General features: G+C 42.9%; 1 protein-coding gene across 3 annotated transcripts in view; it reads left to right on the forward strand.

The window, feature by feature from the left end:
* arhgef12b (Rho guanine nucleotide exchange factor (GEF) 12b) overlaps positions 1 to 22,676 on the forward strand; it is a 66,114-nt gene that overhangs the window by 37,653 nt on the left and 5,785 nt on the right. For all 3 annotated transcript variants that reach the window (XM_083787637.1, XM_083787638.1, XM_083787639.1), the window contains 20 exons: positions 63 to 168; positions 430 to 567; positions 2,064 to 2,096; positions 2,694 to 2,808; positions 3,109 to 3,214; positions 3,412 to 3,624; positions 4,259 to 4,397; positions 5,520 to 5,671; positions 6,219 to 6,365; positions 6,946 to 7,031; positions 7,261 to 7,386; positions 9,774 to 9,888; positions 12,380 to 12,480; positions 13,631 to 13,708; positions 13,827 to 13,902; positions 15,335 to 15,502; positions 17,263 to 17,350; positions 19,042 to 19,122; positions 19,258 to 19,352; positions 22,131 to 22,418. In XM_083787637.1, coding sequence (XP_083643763.1) covers positions 63 to 168; positions 430 to 567; positions 2,064 to 2,096; positions 2,694 to 2,808; positions 3,109 to 3,214; positions 3,412 to 3,624; positions 4,259 to 4,397; positions 5,520 to 5,671; positions 6,219 to 6,365; positions 6,946 to 7,031; positions 7,261 to 7,386; positions 9,774 to 9,888; positions 12,380 to 12,480; positions 13,631 to 13,708; positions 13,827 to 13,902; positions 15,335 to 15,502; positions 17,263 to 17,350; positions 19,042 to 19,122; positions 19,258 to 19,352; positions 22,131 to 22,418 — 2,451 coding nt within the window. The remainder of the gene's footprint in view (positions 1 to 62; positions 169 to 429; positions 568 to 2,063; positions 2,097 to 2,693; positions 2,809 to 3,108; positions 3,215 to 3,411; positions 3,625 to 4,258; positions 4,398 to 5,519; positions 5,672 to 6,218; positions 6,366 to 6,945; positions 7,032 to 7,260; positions 7,387 to 9,773; positions 9,889 to 12,379; positions 12,481 to 13,630; positions 13,709 to 13,826; positions 13,903 to 15,334; positions 15,503 to 17,262; positions 17,351 to 19,041; positions 19,123 to 19,257; positions 19,353 to 22,130; positions 22,419 to 22,676) is intronic.

Consider the following 22,676-nt stretch of genomic DNA (forward strand, 5'->3'; position numbering starts at 1 on the left):
ATCTGTGCGTGTTTGTGCGTGTGCGTGTGTGTGTGTGTGTGTGTGTGTGTGCATGCATTCAGAGCGACGGAGACTAGATTTGATCCCAGAAGAGCTTTGTAGACAGTACACTCAGCTGTTACAAGACACCCTCTTACCAGACTTACACGTGAAACTGGAGGACTTCAGGTTAACGCACACGCACACACACGCGCACACACACACTCATTACCAAATTATGTAATTTGTATTTAGACTACGTTGTGCATGCTGTTCATTGCCAAAACATCAGTTTGTTTGTGTGGTTTGTAATGTGAATGTTTCCTGTGTGTGTGTGTGTGTGTGTGTGTGTGTGTGTGTGTGTGTGTGTGTGTGTGTGTGTGTGTGTGTGTGTGTGTGTGTGTGTGTGTGTGTGTGTGTGTGTGTGTGTGTGTGTGTGTGTGCGTGCAGGCAGAAGCGTAGCATGGGTCTGACACTAGCGGAGGATATGTTGTGTAAACTGGACTCAGACAAAAGAAAAGAGCCGTCGGCCCTGGATAAAGAACGCTCCTGTGCTGAGCACATCATCTCCAAGATAGAGGACATACTGTTAGTACTTCCCCACACACACACACACACACACACACACACACACACACACACACACACAAACACACACACACACACACACACACACACACACACACACACACACACACACACACACACACACACACACACACAGTCACACACACACACACACACACACACACACACACACACACACACACACACACACACACACACACACACTTTTCACAGGATTTGCCCCTTTCCAAAGCCTACAGAGTTTCCTAGCTGAATAAATCTTATTTTATTGTGTGTCTTTTAGATTGTATTTTGTAAATCCTAGACATAGAATGAATGGCTATTAAGCCAACACTCTTGTATTGTGCTATGTTCTGTTTATTTCACTGGGGAGATCGACCTGTAATTAATTGCAGCTGATTTAAAATGTATTTATTTTAACTTGTTACAACTTATAGCATATACTAGTCTAATTTAAAAAAAAAGCTTTCGTGTACCATGGCATGTTATGATCATCAGTACCAGCGGCCATTACAATGCGCTTACAGGATCCGCCTCCATGAGGCATTGTAGTCCAAACAAACCCCCCCGTCCACTTACATTGAGCTCAATTTCCCAGAAGTCCTAGCAGCCCAGATGATGACTTGATTTCCGGTTTCGTCATCATAACGTGACGGCCTCGTCATCAGGTCCCGGATAAATCCGCTGTTTCTTATTAATTATTTTAAAACGGAGAATTAAACGCATTAAACAAATGTCGGGTATAGCGTTTTACGCGTGGTGGAACACTGGATTAAACAATTAGCGGCCGTCAAACTGTTAAATGTAACCACTTAGGACCTATATTGTGTGTGTATATTTATATATATATATATATATATATATATAATACTGTGTGTGTGTGTGTGTGTGTGTGTGTGTGTGTGTGTGTGTGTGTGTGTGTGTATGTATATGTGTGTACAAGCTCACAACACGATGCACCGGGTTGTGTTCAAAAGTAAAAAACCTTTGACCTCTAATGATGACATAGGGACACCAGGTTCATAGTGGTCCAAAAATGGAACATATCCGGTGTACGATATATATCGTGTGGCTCTAATTTGACTTGTGCAATGACCATTTTGTGCACAAGAATGATCTGAGTCTTCATCGGAGTCTGTGAGCTGCATCGCATTACAAGGTTCATGAAACTGAGGCTCGTGTGCACACATGCTTGCGTCATAAGCCTGACAGGCCACATTTTGGACAAAGTAGTTGATTGGAGATGCATGTCTAATTAGAGACAGAATTGACGTTCCCAATTAGATTTTACTGCAGTTCCAGAAAGTTAGGGTCAAGTAAGGAGATATGGACTGAATGCTCACTGTTAGGGTTAAGCCTGATATCTACGTGTTGTGAATATCTTATATATATCTTATATATTGGCTATTCTCAGCAAATGACACTGCATGGTTCATCCAAGTATATAGTTATTTATTTATGTTTGTTTGTTTATATATATTTATTGTCTCTTCCAGGATGACATCACAACCCACAGAAGAGGAGAAGTGGTAAGATAAAAGTAAAATTAACTCCATAAAAACATCTACTGTACATCTCATCAGAATGACACTTGAATGACTGGCTGAGTGGACAGGGAGCTAGTCCCTGAATGCAGACGCATTCAGTAGGCTAATGTACAGTAAGCAAGAACCAGCCTCACTGCTATTGAAATTAAATCCTTCTCAAGACTGTTAGATCACCATCAGTAGGAAAGTTAACATGTTGCACATTAAGCAGTGTATGACTCATAGTCATATGTTCTATTAATACAATGATTGTATTGTGGAATCAGTAGTGAACATTAGTATGTTTGAGCCGTATAAACTGGCAGATGACAATGAGTAATTTCCTTTTAACCTCTTAACCTTATATACTTTGTAGCCCGGGGTTCTCCAGGGCACTAATTTTTTTTCCTTCTACACCAAATCACTTTGCCGGAAAAAGGTGATCTACACGCTCTCAAAGCGCTGTGTTGCGGGCCTGTTGTGAGCTTGTAGATCGTCTATTTTCGCTAAACATTCACCTATCACGACATGAACAATTGATTGACCATAAAACGGACGCTAGGGTTCAAGTGTTTAACGAGCGTGTGTCTCGTGCTGCAGTGCAACCATGCAGTACGTCATCCTCACGTACATGAAACACCTGGGGGTGAAGGTCAAGGAGCCCCGCAGCCTCGAACCAAAACGTGTGCGCATCAACTTCCTGCCCAAAATGAAGGTGTGTGAGAAAACACACACACACACACACACACACACACACACACACACACACACACACACACACACACACACACACACACACACAGAGTTAACAATCAAGAGTCACAATAAAGAGATTCAATTTAGATGCTGTCACTAGACAGCTGCACTGGGTCTCCGAAATAGTATATTGTATAGTCCATCAATAATAAATGTACAATCTATCAATGTATCAACAATGAGTGTAACATGGTAAACTAGGCAGGCACGTTACTCGTCGGTAAAAGAAAGGTATGGCTTGTGTGATTTCAACAAGCAGAAGAGCAGCAAGCCCGAGAAGGAGGGAGAAGAGAAGGTGAAAAAGCCTCGATTCCCCAGCATCCTTGGTCAGCCTCGACGACCCAGCCGAGTGGACGCACCTTCCAGTGAGTTGAGTAGAGATCTGAATGTCAGAATTGTGATTTGTAAAATTTAAGTTTTCCAGCAAAGTAGCTGGCTGTGAATGTCAGCACGGTTTCACCCATCTCCTTGCTCTTCTCTTTAACTGTGTGCGTGTGCGTGTGTGTGTGTGTGTGTGTGTGTGTGTGTGTGCGCGTGTGTATGTGTGCGTGCGTGCATGCAGTCGGTAAGGCCATGGAGCTGAACAAGCAGCGCTCCCCTAAGCAGCTGGTCTCTCATTCAGCCGTCAGCATCCCTGAGCACCCCGACAGCCGCGTCCGTGGAAGCCAGTCCAGCGACGGCTCTGACGGGCTCAGCCCTCACCTCCTCCCCAACCCAGCCTCACCTCTGCCCCTCACTCAGCTCTCAGAACCCAGCGGACACGACTCTGACTCTGGTGAGAGAGATAACCTGCTCTCTCATCCCAATGTATTATTTAAGTACCTGTGGGTTGGGGGGGGGGGGTACGTGATGAACAGTACGTGATGAACTCAACCAGGCCCTAAATATTTTGTATTTTGGAGTGTCTGCAAATAAAGTTTATATTCCTACCATGGTGGTGTCAATCGGATGAACTGATTGGAGGGGAATTAGTACTAGTTGTGGTATCTTTCCGTCGTTCACTGCTTTCACATTATGTTCTATTTCGTCCCTGCAACAAATGTGTGATATAATAATGAATCCTTTGCTAATAAGGCTGTGGTTTCATTCCACACTTGGGAACAAACACGTTCTTTAATATTCCCTATAACATAACTTTTTTTTTTTTTTTAAGATATTTTTTTGCGGCTTACGCCTTTTATTGATTTTTGAAGGGACAGACAGTAGGCTGACAGGAAACGGGAGAGAGATGGGGGGATGACATGCAGTAAAGGCCGTGTCGGGTCCGGGAGTCGAACCCTCGGCACACTGCGACTGGATTACCAGTCCGGTGCCCAGACCGTTACGCTACGGCCTGGGCCATAACATAACTTCTTAGTTCAGTTTTTTGTCATTCTTTCCTTTGACTCCTTTGGTTCCGTCCCGTGCAGGTCTGTCTCCGTCCTCAGCTCTGTCCAGACTGAGTGACGGTGTCCATTCTGGAGACAACCAGGACAGCACGGCTCAGCCCAACAGTCCTCACTTTGACTTCCCCTGTCCCCTTGACCAGTTCCAGGAAGAGGTTTACAGGTACTAACAGGGCGCTTCTCCATTCCTCATAGCAGTGGATCGTCCACTTTTATGCTAACAATTAATATATCTGATTAGTCGACATGGCCAAGGTGTAACCCAGATAAAATAGTGGGCCACTCTGCAATAGTTTAGCTACATGCGCCATCCGTTCTCGCACCAGGCCTGTGCGTGTCCGACTGTCCGCACAGACAGATGTGTGTGTTTTAGGGTGTAAAATAGGTTTAGAGAATATTCTTACAGTATGCAATAATGCATCCAAACAATGTCTAACAAAAATAGTTACATCCATTTCTTGGTGTGCTATTTCTACACACACATGAATGACTGACAACAACAAATAAACATTTCACTGGGGTTTCAATGTGCACTAGAGTTGGTTATAACAGAAGCTGGAGATAACAATTTATTTGACTTAATCAGTTGGGCCTTTCCATTCTGTGATGCACAGGAGAGATACGGTAGACACTTCATTTCAAGGGAATGATATGCAGGCAGTGCATGGTCCAGTGTCGTCCTGGTTAACACCCAAGGCTTCCCTGCTCAAGTGTCTTATAACAATAACAAACTCAGTTTGAGCTCACCATGGGGGGTGGCCGGTGAGAAGAGCATTACCTTACACGGGAGTCTCAGAAAAGCAAGTTTGGTAATGTAACCGGAAAGCTGAGCTTCTGTTGGAAAATAAATAGATAATGGTATTATTCTATTAGTCTGTTGGAAGGGCTACTCAACGCCTTCTCTGATGACTGTAGCTATAACTACAATCCCATTTACACCTGAAGACGATTCTAAAAAATGTCAGTGGTGCTTAACCATTTTCATGTCAAGGACCCCCAGAATTATCTGTATTTGGCTGTGGTGCCCCCATCTGAACATATGTAGTTCCATTGACCCCCCCCCCAGAGGCAAAGATTTGAGTTGAAAACATTCTGAAAGAATATATATCCAAAGATTTGCTCCACATTTTCACGATTCTTCAAAAAATAGCTAAAGTATAACAAAATGCTTAAATCACTAAAAGGGGTTCCCGCCCAGAATGGGTTATTCCCCTCCACCGTTGTCTTGTGCTGACCTCTCTGCCCTCGGCGGTGTGGTGTGGTGTGGTGTGTTGTGGTGTGGTAGGATGGACGGCCTGGCCGAGGTCCAGAGTGAGGACGACCAGGGCGGAGGTGCGGTGTACGGGGAGGACCCTCTGAACTGGCAGCGGCTGGTCAGCCGAGAGGTCCTGGCAGGCCTCGCCCCGCTGGAGATCAAGAGACAAGAGGTCATCAACGGTAACGCTGCCTCCATTCTCGTCCTAAGAATAATTATCATAATAGTGCATTATTATTATTATCATTTATTAATAATACTTGAGTTTACCGTAATTTCCGGACTATAAGCCGCACCTGAATATAAGCCGCACCAGCCAAATTTAGGGAAAATCCCATATACAAGCCGCACCGGACTATAAGCCGCACCGGACTATAAGCCGCAGCTACGTTAGCTCAGAGCCTGAGATGGCTCTGCGTTAGCTGTAAAAATCCATAGATTAGCCGCACCGTTGTATAAGCCGCAGGGTTCAAATCATGGGTAAAAAGCCGCGGCTTATAGTCCGGAAATTACGGTAGTTTGCGTTGAGTTTCAAGCTGGCGACCTAATGTCAGCTACAGTAGTCTTCCTGTGGTCCAAGACATTAAATGTATTTTACCTCACAGTGCATTACAAAGAAATACTAAAGTGTGTGTGTGTGTGTGTGTGTGTGTGTGTGTGTGTGTGTGTGTGTGTGTGTGTGTGTGTGTGTGCGTGTGCGTGTGTGCGTGTGCGCGTGGCCACCATCAGAGCTGCTGTACACAGAGGGAGCCCACTTGCGGATGCTTCGGGTGTTGGACTCGGTGTTCTACCAGAGGCTGAGCAGAGACAGCATTCTGCCCCCGGAGGACATCAAGCACATCTTCACCAACCTGGACCAAATCCTCCAGCTGCATGGTTGGTAACACTGATTCAACCTGATGGGAGAGAAGCACTCGCATGTTTCAAAGTGTCAATACTGCACTTTAGCAATATGTTACAAGTAAAGCAAAAGTCATATTGGCATAGAAATGTACTTAACCCATTTAGAACTGAGGATGATTCTACAAATGCCTTCTAAATCCTGACAGTTTGGCTGCCAACCCCCATCTCAAAATATGTAGTTCCAGGGACCCCCCAGAAGCAAAGTTTTGAGTTAAAATTTTTCGCTCTTTCATAGGTTTTCAAATGTCAAAATGTATACAAACTTTTAAAAATGGCAGATCTATAAGCAATAAGAATTGCGTATGTGCCCTACCCACTCGGCTATCGGTGGGCCCCGTTTCTAAGCATTGTATGTTGTTTTTTGCTGTGACATTCCATTGCGTGTAAAACTGCAAGATTGAATAAATTAATGAGCTTGGAAATGATGCTGCTTCTTTATGAAAGCAAATTCCGTCAATTATCAATCATAATAATTAGCTAAAACTAGCAATTAGACTTTAAACTCCACTGTACTTCCTTCTGCACATGTTTGTTGGGCCTGTTTCCCACACAGTGTCTATAACGGAGCAGATGACAGCCATCAGGAAGAGGAGTGAGACTTCGGTGATAGGACCGATCGGAAACGATCTCCTGACATGGGTAAGATATCTAAGCAAAGTGGAGAATTAGGTTCTACTCTGGTCATTATCATACTGTATACTCTGTACTGTAATCTGTACTGTGAAATAGTTGCAGAAATAGTTTATCTACAAGCTCACAAAGTGAGTAGGCGTTGTGTTGTGAGCTTGTAAATCTGCTATTTTAATAAAAAAAGAAGAAAATACGGCGTGTGTGCGTGTGTGTGTGTGTGCGCATGCGCGAACTGCAGTTCAGTGGCGAGGAGGAGGAGAAGATCAAGCAGGCGGTGGGGACGTTCTGCAGCAACCAGCCGTCTGCTCTGGAGCTCATCAAGAGCAGACAGAAGAAAGACCAGAGGTTCACATCCTTCATGCAGGTCAACAACGCACATCCTATCAATCCATTCTGACCTGAGACCAGATTCTGACGCACAGAAGAATGCTGGTTCTTTAACCCACTTTGACCTGAGATCAGATTAAAAAAATCAGTCTAATCAGTCTTCTAAATCCTGACAGTAAAAAAAAAAAAAGCAGACCTACAAGCTCGTAGCGCGCCACTCTATGAGCTTGTAGATCTGCTATTTTTCAATAGCTGAAGCATAACATGGTGCTAACACCAAAATGGGTTAATCAGTCTGACCTGCCTCTCTCTCTCTCTCACACGCCGTGTACTGTACAATGTCAGAAACTTTAATCCCCTGAGGACGATTCTAAATCCTGACATTTTTCTGAAAAACTCTTGTTTCCATGTCAGTCGTTCTCAAAAATTGTCATGTCGACAAGGACCCCCAAAAATATATGTAAATTGGCCGCCGACCCCCATCTGAAAATATGTTGTTCCAGGGACCCTCCAGAAGCAAAGTTCTGAGTTAAAAACGTTTGCTCTGAAAGAATATATATTCAAAGATTTGCGACACATTTTCACGATTTTTCAGAAATAGCAGATCTACAAGCTCATAGCGTGGCACTCGGTGCCACGCTATGAGCTTGTAGATCTGCTATTTCAACAGCTAAAGTATAACATAATGCTTAAAGCACCAAAAGGGGTTCCCGTCCTGAATGGGGTTAGGTACATTTTAACAGTACCGGTACATACACTGATGTTGTCAATAGCATTGAGCATGTGTGCTACTGTAAAGCTGCCTGTAACACATATTATCATAAACTATTCATCATCTGCTTTTGAATTTAGTTTTTGTCCTCAATTGACAACTTTTATAGAATGTGGTAACTCTGTGAGATTTCATTTTTTTTATTAAACACTTTTGTGGTCAGTGCTCAAGTTTACTAGTGTTGAAACCACTTCATCGCGTGAGTGATTGATTGATTGATTGACAAACTTTCAATTCATTAACCCATTTGGGGCGGGAACCCCTTTTGGCATTAGCATTGTGTTATGCTTTAGCTATTGAAAAATAGCAGATCTACAAGCTTGTAGGTCTGCTATTTTTGAAAAATCGATGAACGACTGACATAGAAACATAGCTTTTTCAGAAAACTGTCAGGATCTGATCTCAGGTCAAAATGGGTTAAAATATGTATCGTTTTTCACACTGGTCAAACATGAAGGAACATGATGGTATATATATATATCCCATGTTGGGCGGGAACTAGAGGGCAGCACGGGTCCATAAAATTGGACCCGGTCCGAAACGGACCCGGTGATATCAGAACCTAACCGATCCGGATCCGAGAACATTCTAATTGTCCGCACCCGGCCCGGAACCGGACCCGAATGTTTTGGAGCCGAGAACCCATAGTGTGTTCTCTGCAATATTATATGCTTTAACATGACATGAGACTGCTCTCTATGAGCAACATGCACCCCGCCGCCTCTCCAGACAGCGCAGCGGAGGAGGAGGGTTGCAAACTTGCATAGGCTATAGTGCATTTTTGCGCACCGACATTCTTACCAGAGCTGTTGACAATCACAACAAAACTGTCCCACATTTTTCCTCCGAGGTGGAAAGCCTGGTGATGCGAGGTTAGTCCCACATTGCTTGTTGCTTTGCGTTTCACCTCGCTCGCTGAAGGGGGCCGCCATGATTGCATTAATATAGCCATGTGTGTGTGTGTGTGTGTGTGTGTGCAAGCGAAAGAGAGAGAGAGAGCGCTTTTGCTCATGTCAAGGTGCATGACGAGACCCAGCCCTCGTTGACTCTGTTCAACAGACAATATGGACTTTAGAATGTAATAATTACAACGCACGCATGTCTATTTTTGAAACCTATTTTTAAAGTTGAAGGGTTTAATTTATAAATCTCGGATCCTCACGGTTATTTTGGGTATTCTGCATTTCAGATACCCGAAACGAGATCCGCAGCTTTGAAATGGAACCGACCCGTTCCCCGACGGCACGTCAATATTTTGCACCCGACCCGGCTCTGTTCTCGGGTCGGATCTCGGGTATTCGGGTCCGGGTGGACCCGTGCTGCCCTCTAGCGGGAACCCATTTTGGTGTTAGCATCATGTCGTGCTTTAGCAGATCTAGTAGCAGATCTGCTACTAGATCTGCTACTGCTAATAGCAGATCTACAAGCTCATAGCGCGCCACCGAGTGGCGCGCTACGAGCTTGTAGGTCTGCTATTTATTTTTAATCGAAGAGCGACTGACATAGAAGAATTTTTTTTTAAATCTGATCTCAGGTCAGAATGAAAACTGTCAGGATGTAGAAGACATTTTTAGAATCTGATCTCGGGTCAGAATGGGATATACAGTATATATATAGACTGTAAGCCTCCACGGTGTGCTGTCATTGATCAGGAAGCAGAGAGCAACCGTCAGTGTCGCCGGCTGCAACTCAAAGACATCATCCCCATAGAGATGCAGAGGCTGACCAAATACCCTCTGCTGCTGGAGAGCATCGCCAAGTACACCGGTGAGTACACCGGTGAGTCACCGGTGTGAGCTAGTACACCGGTGAGTTCATTCTGTCCAACCTCTCCCACCGGTGAGTTCATTCTGTCCAACCTCTCCCACCGGTGAGTTCATTCTGTGACCGGTGAGTTCACCGGTGAGTTCTTTCTGTGACCGGTGAGTTCACCGGTGAGTTCTTTCTGTGGAACCCACGTCCCCCCTGCAGGCCCCTATTCCACCGCTTCATCCATCCAAAACATCTTCAACCGCTTATCCATAGTCGGGTCGCGGGGGCAACAGCTCCACCAGAGAGAGCAGACTTCCCTCTCCAGAGCAACACATTAGTGACTTCCTCCTGGGGGGGATCCCGAGACGTTCCAAAGGCCAGTGAGTCAGTGTATTTCCTCCAACTGCACCTTTCCCTTGGTCTGCCCCGGGGTCTCCTCTCCCAGTGGGACCGGTTCCGTTTCTTTATTTTCCCCGTCCTAATTTTGAACCAAATTTAATTCGGAGATGGAACCAAAGAAATACTTCTTCTTGCCCTGAAGTGGGAACCAAAGTGGGTGTGTCACTATTCAGGAAGAAGCTATAAACCATCATGAAAAAATAAAGAACGGAACCCGTTCTAGAACCAAAGTTGTTTTGGTGGAAAAGGGGCCCTAGTTTACACTGCAAACGTTTTCATGAGTCAAAATGACATAAAGAATACTTATTTCTTCTTTTCAAAAATGTAAAAAAAATAGCAGGTGTACAAGCTCGCAGCGCGGCACAAAGTGACGCGCTGTGAGCTTGTGAGCTTTTTTTAATAGTCGAACGCTAAGATCTAAAAAGACAAGGATGCTTTTCCGGTTTCAATGGGCTAAAGCTGCAATCCATAAGTCTTACCCGAGATCTGAACCCGGGAATTCTGCTCAATTGCTGAAATTTCTACTGCTGAAGTTAAGATGAAAAGCCCATTTGGGGTTTGGGAATACTTCCATGCAATACCTCTGTGAAGCAGTAGTGGCTCTACCGTCCTACCCAACCACAGCATCTAAATGTAATACCTCTGTGAATCAGTAGTGGACCTACCCAACCACAGCATCTAAATGTAATACCTCTGTGAATCAGTAGTGGTCCTACCCAACCACAGCATCTAAATGTAATACCTCTGTGAAGCAGTAGTGGACCTACCCAACCACAGCATCTAAATGTAATACCTCTGTGAATCAGTAGTGGTCCTACCCAACCACAGCATCTAAATGTAATACCTCTGTGAATCAGTAGTGGTCCTACCCAACCACAGCATCTAAATGTAATACCTCTGTGAAGCAGTAGTGGACCTACCCAACCACAGCATCTAAATGTAATACCTCTGTGAATCAGTAGTGGTCCTACCCAACCACAGCATCTAAATGTAATACCTCTGTGAAGCAGTAGTGGACCTACCCAACCACAGCATCTAAATGTAATACCTCTGTGAAGCAGTAGTGGTCCTACCGTCCTACCCAACCACAGCATCTAAATGTAATACCTCTGTGAAGCAGTAGTGGTCCTACCCAACCACAGCATCTAAATGTCTCTGTGAATCAGTAGTGGACCTACCCAACCACAGCATCTAAATGTAATACCTCTGTGAATCAGTAGTGGTCCTACCCAACCACAGCATCTAAAGAGCAGGGAAGGGAGACCACCTTCCACCACTGCAGCTGTGTTAGTTATGTAAGGGATAATGTATGGCTGAGTGGTCATTGTTTATAGATAAATATATGCTAAGTGTCAAGCAGGGAGGCACTGGGTCCCATTTCTAGAGTCTTTGGTATAAATGACACAATAAATGACACTGTGTGTGTGTGTTTACATGGCTGTCATGTTGGAAACAGCAGTAAATCAGCAGAACACAGCAGTTGCTCCGAGGGTTTGATTAGGCATCGGTCTGTTATAGAGCGGAGCGGCCGGTCATTATCTTATATATAATTATATTCGGGCACGCCAGATCACCCCGTAACTCGAGAACCGTTCGACTCACCGACTTCCGACACACGTGTTCCACACCACCACAGGGAGTGCAGTGCCCGGTGTCGAGTCGGTCGGACCCACGGTTGTCCAGAACCGCCACAAAAGGCCTCTGCCCGGGCTCTGGACAGGGCCCCTGTCCAGGCTCCATATATGGAGCTGGACCGTTCTGACATCACAATGGTGTTCTGACATCTGCATAGACTCCATATTTGGGCATGCCTGACAAAGATCTCCATATATGGAGCTATAGCCTGTTTTGACTTCACATTGATGTTCTGACATCACAATGATGCACGACTTCGCCCTTCTTTTAGCCAATTGATCACACCTGATCACACCCCAACGAGCACTGTTCTAGTTGCATGAATTAAAAACAAATATGGGATGAGTTAACACTTGAGATTTGTGTGTGTGTGTGTGTGTGTGTGTGTGTGTGTGTGTGTGTGTGTGTGTGTGTGTGTGTGTGTGTGTGTGTGTGTGTGTGTGTGTGTGTGTGTGTGTGTGCACCTCTGCAGAGGACAGTGAGGAGAGGACAATGGTGAAGAGGGCGTGCGAGTGCTGCAAGAAGATCCTGAACCACGTCAACCAGGCCGTCAAGGAGGCTGAGAACAAACAGGTATGAAAGATATGAAGAAGGGCTCTTCCAAATCAGTTTAGTACCCTACAACAGTTGTTCCCTAATTTTGACATGTCATGGACCCCCAAATTCACACTAATTAGCCCGGGACCCCCATTTGCCAGGGACCCCCATAAGAGAAGAATTCTCAACCCGTTTAATTTCAAGGACCCCCAGTTTGACATGCATTAGTCTACGGACCCCTATTGAATGGCATTTATATCTCTGGGACCCCCAATTCAATGTTCATTTAACTCTGAGAGAACCATTTGGTTCCTAACTGTCATTTAGCTGGGGACCCCCTGGAACTCCCTCAAGGACCTCTGGGGGTCCCCGGACCCCACTTTGGGAACCACTGCCCTACAAGGAGTTAGAAAAAGAGGTTACACTTCAACAAATCCAGTGTACATATCCAAAATATGAGAATGGTACAGTACATCTCAAACTTCAGGTCAAAGAGGACGAAATACCGGTACTACACTCCATTTCCACTTGTTTATTTGGCACACACAAAAAGCATTGATGTTGTTTTGTGTGCCAATTAAAGTGGAGGTATGCAACTGTCATATTTTGGATATTTGTACAATGAGTTTGTTGATTGTGTTCGCACAGTTATATGAATATGAATATGAATATGAATTATATGAATACTTCTACTTTTTTTTATAAAGATTTAACAAATAAAATACAGTAATTTGTGCAGTATGTGCTGAATTGTAAATGAGTATACAGACAATATCACCTTTATATTGTTTATTGTTGATTATCAACTGTATTGTTATTTTACACGTTTCATCAAAGAGGTCAGAGTAGTACAAGATTTGGTGGGTTATAACATTTGAGAAAGTACATGCCACTCATTGCAGAAATATGCCTTCCTATCATTTTCTTATTGTCAAGCCCACTTGTAGATATTCAGATATTCTACTCTGAGACGACGATTCTTGGTGACTATTTCTATGTATTTGATGTATTACCATGTGTTGTTCTTGCTTACTGTAAATTGCTCTAGATTAAGAGCCTCTGCTAAATGCCTAAATTGTAAACTAAGTGGTCCAGTGTGGATTTTACAGTTGCACTTTCTATTTCACAGAAATAGAAATGGTATAACAACGGTCATAAAACATGCCTCTATTGCTTCTCTCAATAGAGGCTGGAGGAGTACCAGAGAAGGTTAGACCTGGCTTCACTTAAACAAAGTGAAAACCCCATGATCTCTGAGTTCAAAGTGAGTAAAACCGCAGTGTTTCTCTTTATTGTTTTTGTTGAATCTTTTTTAAGCAACCCTAAGAGAGAGTTAACGAGAGTACAATATCAGTGATATGATCAAAGTTGCATTTATACAGAATCTGGACCTGACCAAGAGGAAGATGATACATGAAGGACCTCTCTCCTGGAAGGTCAATAAAGACAAGACTATTGGTACGACAACACACGCATGCGCACACACACACACACACACGCACGCATGCACATGCGCACGCACACACGCACAGTTAAAGAGAAGAACAAGGAGATGGGGAAACCGTGCTGACAGCCACAGCCAGCTACTTTGCTGGGGAACCTGATGACACTTATTGCTATGGAAACCGTAATCATATGGAACAAACACATTACGTTGGCCCCCATGGATCGAGGACTTCCTCTACAGTATCTTACGTGTCTGACATGAAAGTGCAGCTCTTCTGTGAATGGAAATGTCCGTTGTATGCATTTCATTCTTCAGATGGAACACATTGTCTGAAACCCTTCCTGTGATAAAATATAGCTACGCAGGACAATGGCACAGTAAATACAGCATAATGACTACACTCTGAATCTATATAAACTGCTGCTGTCGTTCAGATCTGAGCAATTATTGTCTACTGTCTGATATCCTCCTGGGTTTTAGAGTTGATGTTAAAATCAATTAAAATACATGCAAACAAGTTCACCCCCAGCAGTGGTTTTGGACTTGTCGATTATTTTCTTTTTATGATTATTTTGTTGTTATTGTGTTCTTCTTATTATTATTATCAATTAATGGATTAACCAATTAAGCATTATTTTATACTTGGTCACATAACAGTGTCTTGCAAACATATACAAACTCACAATGTGTAGCATTGTGAATATTTTCACTATATATATATATATATATATATATATATATATATATATATATATATATATATATATATATATATATGCCAGAAGTGTACCTCCCAGCCCTGGCAAAGTAGTTCTGGAGTAGTTCCAAAGGATTGTGTGCCCCTGGTTTTTCCCTAGTGGGACTGATTGAGGGTAGCTACTGGGACGTAAGTCGGGACTTGATCACTCCCGGCTGGGTCGCCTGAGTGAGGGGTATGATGTTGAGAGACCCGAAACCCTGTTGACCTCAGGATACATCACTGAGGATACGTCCCAGGTTCATCCATGCAATGTTTTTTTGTTATATATATATATATATATTATATATATATTATATATATATATATATTCTTTTTTTTCTTAAAAAAATAAATAATCTTTGAACATTTTTACCTAATAATGACATGGCCAAAATAGGGAGGGATTCTGAATGGGTGGATTAACACATTTTGGGCGGGTACCCATTTTGGTGTCGAAAAATAGCAGATCTACAAGCTCATAGTGCGCCACCGAGTGGCGCGCTACGAGCTTGTAGGTCTGCTATTTTTGAATTATTTTAGAATCTGATCTCAGGTCAGAATGGAAAACTGTCAGGATGTAGAAGACATTTTAGAATCTGATCTCAGGTCAGAATGGAAAACTGTCAGGATGTAGAAGACATTTTTAGAATCTGATCTCAGGTCAGAATGGGTTAAACCCTGTGTTCCTGTGGGTGTCCCTCTAGAGTTGTACACCCTGCTGCTGGAAGACATCCTTGTCCTTCTCCAGAAACAGGACGAGCGTCTGGTGTTGAAGTGCCACAGCAAGAACCTGGCCGGGAACTCTGACACCAAACACATCTTCAGTCCCATCATCAAACTCAACACTGTGCTGGTGCGCTCTGTGGCCACTGGTAAGCACATCTACTGTAATGTTCTTAACTCAACACTGTGCTGGTGCACTCTGTGGCCACTGGTAAGCACATCTACTGTAATGTTCTTACCTCAACACTGTGCTGGTGCGCTCTGTGGCCACTGGTAAGCACATCTACTGTAATGTTCTTACCTCAACACTGTGCTGGTGCGCTCTGTGGCCACTGGTAAGCACATCTACTGTAATGTTCTTAACTCAACACTGTGCTGGTGCGCTCTGTGGCCACTGGTAAGCACATCTACTGTAATGTTCTTACCTCAACACTGTGCTGGTGCGCTCTGTGGCCACTGGTAAGCACATCTACTGTAATGTTCTTAACTCAACACTGTGCTGGTGCACTCTGTGGCCACTGGTAAGCACATCTACTGTAATGTTCTTACCTCAACACTGTGCTGGTGCGCTCTGTGGCCACTGGTAAGCACATCTACTGTAATGTTCTTAACTCAACACTGCTGGTGTGCTCTGTGGCCACTGGTAAGCACATCTACTGTAATGTTCTTAACTCAACACTGTGCTGGTGCGCTCTGTGGCCACTGGTAAGCACATCTACTGTAATGTTCTTACCTCAACACTGTGCTGGTGCGCTCTGTGGCCACTGGTAAGCACATCTACTGTAATGTTCTTACCTCAACACTGTGCTGGTGCGCTCTGTGGCCACTGGTAAGCACATCTACTGTAATGTTCTTACCTCAACACTGTGCTGGTGTGCTCTGTGGCCACTGGTAAGCACATCTACTGTAATGTTCTTAACTCAACACTGTGCTGGTGCGCTCTGTGGCCACTGGTAAGCACATCTACTGTAATGTTCTTAACTCAACACTGTGCTGGTGTGCTCTGTGGCCACTGGTAAGCACATCTACTGTAATGTTCTTACCTCAACACTGTGCTGGTGCGCTCTGTGGCCACTGGTAAGCACATCTACTGTAATGTTCTTAACTCAACACTGTGCTGGTGCGCTCTGTGGCCACTGGTAAGCACATCTACTGTAATGTTCTTAACTCAACACTGTGCTGGTGCGCTCTGTGGCCACTGGTAAGCACATCTACTGTAATGTTCTTACCTCAACACTGTGCTGGTGCGCTCTGTGGCCACTGGTAAGCACATCTACTGTAATGTTCTTACCTCAACACTGTGCTGGTGCGCTCTGTGGCCACTGGTAAGCACATCTACTGTAATGTTCTTAACTCAACACTGTGCTGGTGCGCTCTGTGGCCACTGGTAAGCACATCTACTGTAATGTTCTTACCTCAACACTGTGCTGGTGCGCTCTGTGGCCACTGGTAAGCACATCTACTGTAATGTTCTTACCTCAACACTGTGCTGGTGCGCTCTGTGGCCACTGGTAAGCACATCTACTGTAATGTTCTTAACTCAACACTGTGCTGGTGCGCTCTGTGGCCACTGGTAAGCACATCTACTGTAATGTTCTTAACTCACGCACGTTGTCTTTGTGCACCGAGCTGCAAAATGTGTCTGAAAGTATTGTACTGAGGCTGTCTCTGGGTATCATCGTCAAATCACCACAGCAGGCCATGAAATGTAATGTATTAGAATTAGAAGATTATTACATTTCATGGGTCTAATAATTAGATCTTTAAATCAGTATCTGACATACTGTAGAATTTGTTTGTCGTGTAGATATTATAGATATGTGTAGTACTTTAATGGGGATTTGCACATGAAGTCTATATTTTGTTGTTTAATGACGGCAAGGAGTGGTGTGTATTTTGTCACCCTCAGACAACAAGTCCTTCTTTGTGTTGTCCATGTCGGATAACGGAGCCCAGATCTACGAGCTGATGGCACAGACCATATCGGACCAGAGGACGTAAGTCTGTCTGCCATCACTTCCCAACGTTCTCACTGAGCCACTGGTTCCCAACCCTTTCTGGATCAGGAAGGAAAGGGCACCACTGTTCTAAACCATTGTTCTAAATGTGAAAAGCGTATGATGCTCTATATATATAATGTGTGTGTGTGAGTGTGTGTGTATGTATATATATATATATATATAGTTCCCCTGTGCTGCTGTGCACAGCGGAGATAATGCACAACTCCAGGTACGAACCAAAACACTGACTGAAGCTGATGCATTCACGACTAACTATCTCCAGACTAGTCCTGCAGTCCCGCAATGAAGGAGAGACAATCTCGCCTCTCACTATAGTCCACTACAATGCCATTCTAGCCTTAAAACCTACATTTATATGTTATTCAACAATTACTTTAGCGCAAAATGTAGGCTTCTCTAAACCAAGCCCTGTTTCAAAAATGCTCATGTGACATTATTGTATTTTGTGAATTAACTATAGTCTACTACAGTTTAACCCATTGATTCTCAGCTATTTTAATTTCAAGGACCCCCAAATTAAATTGATAGAAAGTAGCCTAGGCCATTTCATTAGGATTTTCATCTCTGGACTGGGACCCCAGTCTCCATCCATCCATCGTCAACCGCTTATCCGTAGTCGGGTTGCGGGGGCAACAGCTCCACCAGAGTGTTCCAGACTTCCCTCTCCAGAGCAACATTAGTGACTTCCTCCTGGGGGACCCCAGTCTACATGGCCAAAAGCCAGTGTTCATTTAACTCAAAGTGTAGGCTAGGCCTACAAATGCTCACATCACATCATGGCTATACTAAATGCATTAGAAAACATTAAAAAACTAATGTATATCCGCTTTCTGTCATTTATATTTCCATTTCCACAACAATAAACAGGAAAACATGGCATATTTTGGACATAGTTCGAATGGTGATTAATCATGATTAAATTAATTTTGAAGCTGTGATTAATCTGATTAAAATGTTTAATCATTTGACAGCCCTAATATATATATATATATATTAGTGATGCACCGAATATTCGGCTGCAGAAAATATTCGGCAGAAAATGGCTAAAAAGGCATTTTCGGCCTATTCGGTTTCGGCCCGAATAGGCAGAAAATATATCACCGAATAGTGTATGCAATTAATGCATTCAAAAGAGTTGAATAAATGTTTTATGGACCCATAATAGTGATTATTATTTAAGTAAAGTTTTGCCATAACCATTTATTTTTGCCATAAATCAGGTAGCTTTAAGGTACGGCAATGACAGCAATAGGTAGGCAAAATATATATAATATTAAACATATTTGGATATTCGGTATTCAGTTTTCGGCCAACTTTATTGATATATCAACGGTATTGACCAAGAATTTCCCTTTCGGTGCATCCCTAATATATATAAGGAACCCCTTTTGATGTTAGCATTATGCTATGCTTTAGCTATTGAAAATTAGCAGATCTACAAGCTCATAGCGTGCCACCGAGTGGTGCGCTACGAGCTTGTAGGTCTGCTATTTTTGAAAAATCAAAGAACCACTGACATAGAAACATAGCTTTTTCAGAAAACTGTCAGGATGTAGAAGACACTTTTAGAATCTGATCTCAGGTCAAAATGGGATATATATAAATAAAATGACACAGAATGGGTTTGTTGACGTTCTCATTGTGTTGTGTGAACCGTGTTCCCTCAGGTGGCAGTGTTTGATCACGCAGTGTGCTGAAACCATGAAAACCAAACCACACAACAACATCATACCTCTAAGTCAGACTGAGTGAGTTCACCAGTGGAAGAATCCTATTATTTGTCACCTTTTCCACTGTATCTTTTAACAGTTTCGCGTGTGTATGTGTGTGCTTGTGTGTGTGTGTGTGTGTGTGTGTGTGTGTGTGTGTGTGTGTGTGTTCAGAGCTGAGCGGGATGCTATTGAGATCATCAACACTGAGGAGCCCAAGCCAAGCAAGGATTCTGACTGCACATCAACTGGGTGTTTGCAGCCTCCAGGTGCAGTAGCTACAACTAACGTTGAGATTTAAGGAGAATTCTGCACCAGCGCGTTTCTTACAGTAATCTGATGTTATTATATCCAACAACCAGTGGTAGAAGCAAAATAAATAATAAATTCCCCCTTTAGACCGGAGACTAGATTCTAAAAATGTCTTCTAAATCATCAACAGTTTTCTGAAAAACCTATGTTTCTCTGCCAGTGGTGCTCAAACCTTTTCATGTCAAGGACCCCAATAATTATATGCAATTGGCCGCCGACCCCCATCTGAACATATGCTGTTCCAGCGACCCCGCAGAAGCAAAGATTTGAGTTCAAAGCGCTCAATGGGACAGAATATAATATTCAAAGATTTGTATAACATAATCCTTAAAACACCAAAATCCTGAATGGGATAAACTCCACCCAGAACGCACCGTAGCTCAGACGTTGCGCGCTATCGGTCATAGGCTCGTTTGCCTTCCTTACAGAAGCCCCTTTGGGACAAAACACTGTGCAGCGTATTTGGTCATTATGAAAGACATTTATTTTTTTATTTTTTTTCTTGAGTGATCAGAATAAGCGATTAAGCGTATGACCCTGCAGCTCACGGTCGGAGCTGCAGTGATCTACAAGCTCACAATGTGTTGCATTGCATGTGAGCTTGTAGATCTGCACTTTTTCACTATTCGTCTCAAGTCAACATATCTATTCATTATTGTTTTATTATAAAGTGGTTAAACCTTTTAGATCACAGCCCGGTCAATTTGTACACATACGCATAAAATATACAACATAAAACTACAAATAGTAACATTTGATTTCTTTGTGTTCTTATATCAAAATCAAATCGTATTTTATTTTTATGTAAAACAAAATATGTGCTGTCGTCGGTATCGGGACTCGAACCCGCAACACACTGTCAGGCTGGGTTACCAGCCTAGGAGGTGCCCGGACCGTGCTGATGTAGATCTGAACAAACCAATTTGAACCAATAATATGACCATAAATCAATCTTCAGCTGTAATTACCTTAGTTTGTTCAAATCAAATTCCTCCTATGGTTATGTTGTTTCACTCTGAAATACAGTATGTCGTGATGAAGAAGATGCATGCGTTTCTTTTGGACTGGAAGGATAGTACTAATGTAGTCCATTAGTTTTTTCCCCTGCTACCCAGTGGCTAGCATGGATGTTCTCTGTGCCACCAACAGATTGAGTCAGCCTTACTTTCTTCTGTATATGAATACAACCTAAAAACATAATACAGGCCTTAGTTTACTTTCTTCTGTATATGAATACAACCTAAAAACATAATACAGGCCTTAGTTTCCATGAACTTGAAATCCCTGCTGATGATGTCATCGTCACAGCTCATCCCTGAGGCACAGAGCGTGTAGACAGACATGGTACCGTCCCTATAGTGAGCATTAGTGAAGACCCATATATGGAGATACTGTATGATTGAAAAAAGGAAGTGTGTGCGTGTGTGCAGCAGGTTTTATAGCCTACCGTACATTAGTGTTTTGAAAGTTGAGACAGTGGGCCTTCCTTCAGGCAGAGCTCAGACAATGTGGCCAATCATGCCATTGCTGTACATAAAATGCAGAAAGTTACAGTTAAATTCGGCATCAGTCTCACTGAAAATACCAGACACTCTGTTACTTCCAACATATATTATAATTCAAGTAAAAGTTTACTTGGTTGCTGAGAGTTGTGCAAATGCAAAACCCTTATTTTAATACCTTTTCTAATTTGTTAATTTGCCTAAAAATACGCACTATTGCAAATTCTAAATCTGGGAACTAAGTTTTCTCCTAGATTTAACCACTTTGAACCTACTGTACCTACTTTGGGCATGTCATTAATATAAAAAAATTAAATAAAAATAGCAGCTATTTTTTGCAGCTTGTTGTACGATGAAGTACTTTATTTAGAAATTTCACTAAAGGATACTCCCTTGAGTTGCAGCAACTAGTTTTCAAGGGGGTCCTCAGCGTACAACATACAACAAAACAATACAGCAACAAAACAAACAATTATGCACCAAGGCTCTTCCCCATCTTAACCCACTACATCAGTATACAGTACTCGTAACCCCAGAGTTTCATTGAACAACAAAACAAAATATAAACCAGCAAATAAACAAGTATGATGCCAATAGGATAGTCTCAAGACAACACAAGAGAGCAATCAGAAACGAGAACAGCTATGAGATGAACTAGTAATGCATTCTTGAAAGCATCGAAGGAAGTAATTGATCTAAGAGACAAGGGCAGGACGTTTCAGTTTGCTGGTGCTTTGAACTTAAAAGCACGTCTACCTCTCTCTCTGGAGCACAATAAAATAAAGATGTTGAGTATGTCTTAGAGAATAAGCAGATGAGAATCGGTTCAAAAACTATTTTAAGTATGTGGGATAATTAAAATACAAACATTTAAACACAAAAAGTAACCAATGTCTTCTAGCTTGGGGTGATAACCAGTTCAATGACTCGTACATAACACAATGGTGTGTAAGCGTATTGTAAGGACACCACCTACAATTACACATATTATTAAAGACAACATTTAAGGAATGAAGGTGTGTTTCAGAGGTGTTCTGGTAAATTCACCATGAAGGACCTCTCTCACCATAGTCCAGTATAGGAAATAATAATTGTTGTGCAATTCGTTTTCTTGTCTTGAAAGTAAAACAATGAATTGATCTGTAGTATCTGTACATTATTTTAAGACTAACATTTACCCTAGTTCTAATGAAATCGATATGAAATGTACTAAAGGGTTACACCATTTTCTAGGTATCCCCACAGATAGCCCTCCTTCCCCAGTCCTGCAAGCTCCACCGACGAACAGCAACCCCTTCGAGGGAGACGAGGAGGAAGAGGAGTTGGCCCTGGCAGAGAGAGAAGAGGAGGCGGGGGAAGAGGAGGTGGATGAAGAAGAACTCCAGGCCTTCCTTGATGGCGAGCTTCCTGATGGCCTGAGCTTCCTTCAGGAAATGCCACAGGAGGACATAGCTGCCAACGACCAAGAGCCCGATGCCTTTGACATGCCCGCCACCAGAGCAGAAGAGGCCCTGAGGACATGTAAATTCCTACTTCTTTTTTTTTTTAATCCCACGATTGTGTAACCTATTTTTTCAATTATCTAATGTAATCCTCTCTCTGCCAACCTGGGGAGAGCAACGGACTTCAATTAAGTTACTTCCTACTACTGGGAATAATTGTGTTTTTGCAAATCATTCTTGTGTTGCATGTGTTGTGTTAATCTGACAATTCTAATAAGTAGACTTTACATCATGATGATGTTTTTACATATTCCAACTAAGCCACGTGCATGTTTAA

The sequence above is a fragment of the Protomyctophum parallelum genome (assembly GCF_964188405.1).
Source record: "Protomyctophum parallelum genome assembly, chromosome: 1".
Classification (NCBI taxonomy): Eukaryota; Metazoa; Chordata; class Actinopteri; order Myctophiformes; family Myctophidae; genus Protomyctophum; species Protomyctophum parallelum.